We start from the raw sequence: 4347 nt of genomic DNA, 5'->3' as shown, positions 1-4347 counted from the left end.
AAAAACCCAAAGACCAACAGGGCTAAAAAACATCTAGCTTTGTAACAAATGTGTAAATATATATTGCTAGTTCAAAGTGTACAAAAATGTTTGTTGTCCATATATATGGCATCTCTACACATGTTGAGAATAAAATATATTTTTATTGTATATATTAATCACTTTAACAGCCTATTCTGAGTAAATGGTTGGTTCAGTAATATGCAAGATGAATGGTTTAACTGTGCAAGAGGGAAATCATGAAGAGAAAGAGAGAAAGAGGGTGATTGGAATGACAAATACACAAGGAAACATTTTAGATAATTGGTGAGATGTAAAAGCCAAAATGAGAAACTAATGACATTAAAAGGTGCAAAACTGCAAATCATAATGAATGGGCTTTCATTTGACATTTCCATTTCAAGCCTTTAATTTGTGTGTGTGTTGGGGGGGGGGGGGGCCCCCCTTTGTTGGTGCAGATTTTTTTTTAATAAATAAGTGAACTTTATTACTGAACAAATATTTCTCTGCTGTTATCAGCCTTAAAACATAAATGATAACACTAAAAATGTTACTTTAAAGGGAAGGAAACCCGCAAAAGTATCTAACATTTTTCACTTTATTGCATGAGAGCTCTGACTCATATTTTATCATTTAAAATAAACATTCCAGTTCTTCTTAACCTTCTTGGAGGACTGCTGTTTCCGGTTCCTGCGGTAATAGGATTCACTTCCTGTTTCATGTGCTGCACCGTGTTTGCTACTAGATTGTTTAAAGATTAGACACACAAATTTCTAGATTTATCGGAATATCAGTTAACATTTTGAGTTACAGCATACGCCTGTGCTACTTAAGCATCTGTGTTACAGAATTTCTTGATAATCTCCAAATTTAACTTGCTACTTTAGGTCAGCTAGCTAAGCTAGCTAAGCTAGTAGCTTAGTTGAGAGCAATGACTTCCCCCTCTTCCTCTCCTTTCTCTTGCTTGGAGTGTCGCATGTTATGTATGTTATTCCTCTGCCTCCTTTGGCGATAATGGTACTTGTAATAAATGTCAGATGCTAGCAGCATTGGAGGCGAGGTTCACCGAATTGGACTCTGCGCTCTGGTAAACAGTCCAGCTAGCCAGAGCCTGGTAGCCGGTGCGGGGCCTCCCAGACGTAGCTTAGCCCAGGCTAGCCGCCCATCATCGCTTACCGAGCACCCGGGATCTCGGTCAGGTGGCTGGATGAATGAGTAGTAGCTCGAAACAAATGGCCACAGTGCATCGCCTGCCTGTTCACGTTTCAGATCGGCTTTTCCTACTCGGAGACACCCGCTGAGAAAACAACTCTGGTATTTGGCGACTCCATGGTCAGAAACGTGAAGCTAGAGTCAGTCTGATGTATCCTGGGGCCAGAGCGGTCAACATCGGATTCTATTTAAAGCTGCTGACTAAGGATAAAGGTAAATACAGTAAGGTTGTTATTCACGTCGGTGTTAATGACTCCCAACTTCGGCAGTTGGAGGTTAACAAAATTAATGTTTTAATCACACCCATAATTGTCTGACCCTTTTCTAATAACTTTTGAATTGACATTACTTGATTATACACTGTGTGTGTGTGTGTGTGTGTGGGGGGGGGGTGTTGGTGTTGAAATGGAAATGTCACACCACAGTAGATGTCTGTCTGACAATGCTGTTACCAAATTTAAGGAAATAATTGCATCTTTATTTACTTTAGTGCCATGTGCCAACACAATGGAGGGCGGCCACTTTAACTTTACTCCCACACGTGGATAATCTTGTTGATAGTGCTGCAGCCTCACTGTGTACTGTTGTGTTTTCATAGTAGTGAACCCTCTTTACCAGCTGAGTTAGGCCCTCAAAGGTTTCTAGGATTTGGCTGGGTTAAAGTATAGGAGCATCAGCTAAAAGGCCTGAAATATAAAGGGCAACAGCAGAAAGAGTTCACCTGACAGCTCTAATGACGGCCTTGAGGGGAGCTGATAGATCCTCCACTGTAACATCGCAATGGCAGCCCCTCTCATCAAAGGAATCCTCCGTGGTCATGCCTGTGTCCACTGAGAGAGACAGAACATAGTTTCATCAATAAATGTAGACCCATGCAAAATTAGTTTCAGTCTTAAGCCTCATAAAACACCTTCTGCATAGCAAGTTTTGACAGGACAATGTTTCAAAATGATACAGTTTTGGCTTTTAGGAGGTGAAAATTTATGTCTTGCTTGGACGGGAGCTTTAGGAATGGGCAGCATTATGCCAGCTCAGTGAGATGAGAAAGAGGGTTTACAGTTTATATATGTTCATGTACCTCACAGACAAAAGAGAAAGAGGAAAGCACGGTACAGTTTATATATGTTCATGTACCTCACAGACAAAAGAGAAAGAGGAAAGCACGGGGCACATGGAGTGAATCACGATATGCATGTAAGAGGCTATAAAATCTGTTTGAATAAATGTTACAAGTGAATAAGATGAAAAATAAAGGTGCTATTGAAACAGTGAGCAATTTCATGTATTTCTGTAGGGCAGGTGTTCCTGGGAAATGAGGTAAAACTAGTACACAACATACTGTATAAATAAATTCATAAATTCCAGTTCACTTCAAAGTGGTAAAAGCAAGAATGTTGGAATGAAAATTTAAAAGTAAAAGATTTAAAGTACATAATATGAAAGCATACCATTCAAGTCTGTTATGAGTTTTCTCAAAGTGCAATAAGTCTACCTGGATAAAAAGAAATAAATGCATGATGTTCATCATCCTATATATGCATAATGCACAGACAATAAAGTTTAGAGATGATAATTTTAAAAGAACCATGCTGATACAGGTTTCATTGTATAAAAATATATGCACACTAAATGATTGGACATTTTCCAAAGCACACCACAAGCTTTTAGTCTGATTTAAAAAGGCAACACCCCAGACAGCGAGTGGTTTCAGTTCATCCCCAAAAACAATTTTCACTTTAATAAACATTTCACCCAAATGAGAACAAAATCAACTATAACAAGAAATGTCCATTATATATAGACAAGCAGTCTATCTGATCTGAAAAGGCCATGGGAACCTCCAGTATTTTCTCAGTCAGTATGAATGGCATGAAAATGTTATAAAACCATTTCAGGGGCTTTAAATATTTAATACCAGAGGATTTCCATTGTTCTTGTAATTGTTTTCATGAGTTCTTGTTTCTGCTTATTATTGGCAGTTCGACTTTAGAATGTGTTTAACTGTCATAAGTTTTTAGACCACTGGTTGTGGGGATGTATGCCCCACCCCCAAAGGTTTTACTCTTTTTTTTTTGTTGTTCTTAAGAAGCTTTTATCTCCTAATTCCACACAGTCAGTTTCACATTTATACTGTATTCAGCTTGTTAGCATTTTTACATTTAGTGAAATATTTAAACAGTTTGATGCACCATTGCTTTTAAAGGAACTATTCTCATCGCCTTGAGCATCATCTTATAAGCACTTTCCAAGAATTCAGCGAGACAAATTGGCATATGGTGTTTCCAGAATATAAGATGAATTTCTGTGAATTTGAACAGATTGGCTGCACAGCATGTGTTTGTAATAAATGCCCCACTGGCCAATGATTTTTAAGAGATGCAACAAAATTACAGTGTCATGCTGTGCTAAAAGGATAATTTGTCAGATGTTGTGTTGGTTTGTTGGTTTCCATTTACAGTGAGATGGACACCCACCATCTGGAACAACAGAGCGAGTCTGGCTCTTCAACCTCAGCGATGGCCTAAACCGTGTACGGTCGTTGAAGCTCCAGCTCTTTTGTACTTTGGCCGGGCTCCCGCCCATCAGCTCGGAGCCACCCACCACCTCGTTGCCAGGGGAACAGCGCTGGCGGTCATTGATGGGTGTCTGCCTGCTCTTCATGCTTTGACCACGAGGACTTGCCATCCGGACCCGCTCTTTAAAACTCAACTTCTGACTGTTTCAGGGATGAAAATAGAGGGAGAGCCAGAGAAGAAGAGAAGAAGAATAGGTAAAAAAAAAAAAAAATTAAAAAATCATTGTGGGGGGGCACAGGAGAGAAAAACAAGAACAAAAGAAGCAAAGGGAAAGATTTGCAATGGATGAGACATGGAAGCAAAGCAGAGATAGATGGATAGGAAAATGGGAAATATGAGGGGATTTGAAGAAAGAAAAAGAGTTTGTGTAACAGAGGTTGGGGTTGATAGAGAGACACAAGGAGGAGAAAAAAATGATACCATTAACACCAATTTCCTCTCAGAGTGAGAAGAGCAGACACAGGGCAGTGCTCTGTCTTTTCCTTCAGACCAAACAGCATCCATCCAGCTGACATGCCCCAAACACCAGAACCAAGCCAGTCTGCCCACCAAGTCACCA

The 4347-nt window shown here is 39.8% G+C and overlaps 1 protein-coding gene across 1 annotated transcript; it reads right to left on the bottom strand.

Annotated features, from left to right (window-relative positions):
• Window positions 1-1837: 1837 nt before the first annotated feature.
• Window positions 1838-3982, bottom strand: LOC109953643 (potassium voltage-gated channel subfamily KQT member 5-like). The gene is made up of 2 exons (XM_020589120.1): window positions 3687-3982; window positions 1838-2042 (listed from the first exon to the last, which is right to left on the bottom strand). The coding sequence occupies exons 1-2, from the start codon at window positions 3895-3897 to the stop codon at window positions 1930-1932; spliced, it is 324 nt and encodes a 107-aa protein (XP_020444776.1). The 5' UTR covers window positions 3898-3982; the 3' UTR covers window positions 1838-1929.
• Window positions 3983-4347: the final 365 nt, after the last annotated feature.

The sequence above is a fragment of the Monopterus albus genome, unplaced genomic scaffold (genome assembly GCF_001952655.1).
Source record: "Monopterus albus unplaced genomic scaffold, M_albus_1.0 scaffold899.1, whole genome shotgun sequence".
Taxonomy (NCBI): Eukaryota; Metazoa; Chordata; class Actinopteri; order Synbranchiformes; family Synbranchidae; genus Monopterus; species Monopterus albus.
The sequence above is the reverse complement of the archived record's forward strand: the minus strand, read 5'-3'. Positions and strand labels throughout refer to the sequence as shown.

Bases quoted from the DNA above. Each gene is read 5' to 3' on its own strand.
- LOC109953643 (XM_020589120.1), bottom strand. From the start codon at position 3,897: ATGGCAAGTCCTCGTGGTCAAAGCATGAAGAGCAGGCAGACACCCATC. The intron at 2,043-3,686 runs GTGGGTGTCCAT...TGTCTCTCTCAG, and splicing joins TCGCTCTGTTGTTCCAGATG to TGGACACAGGCATGACCACG.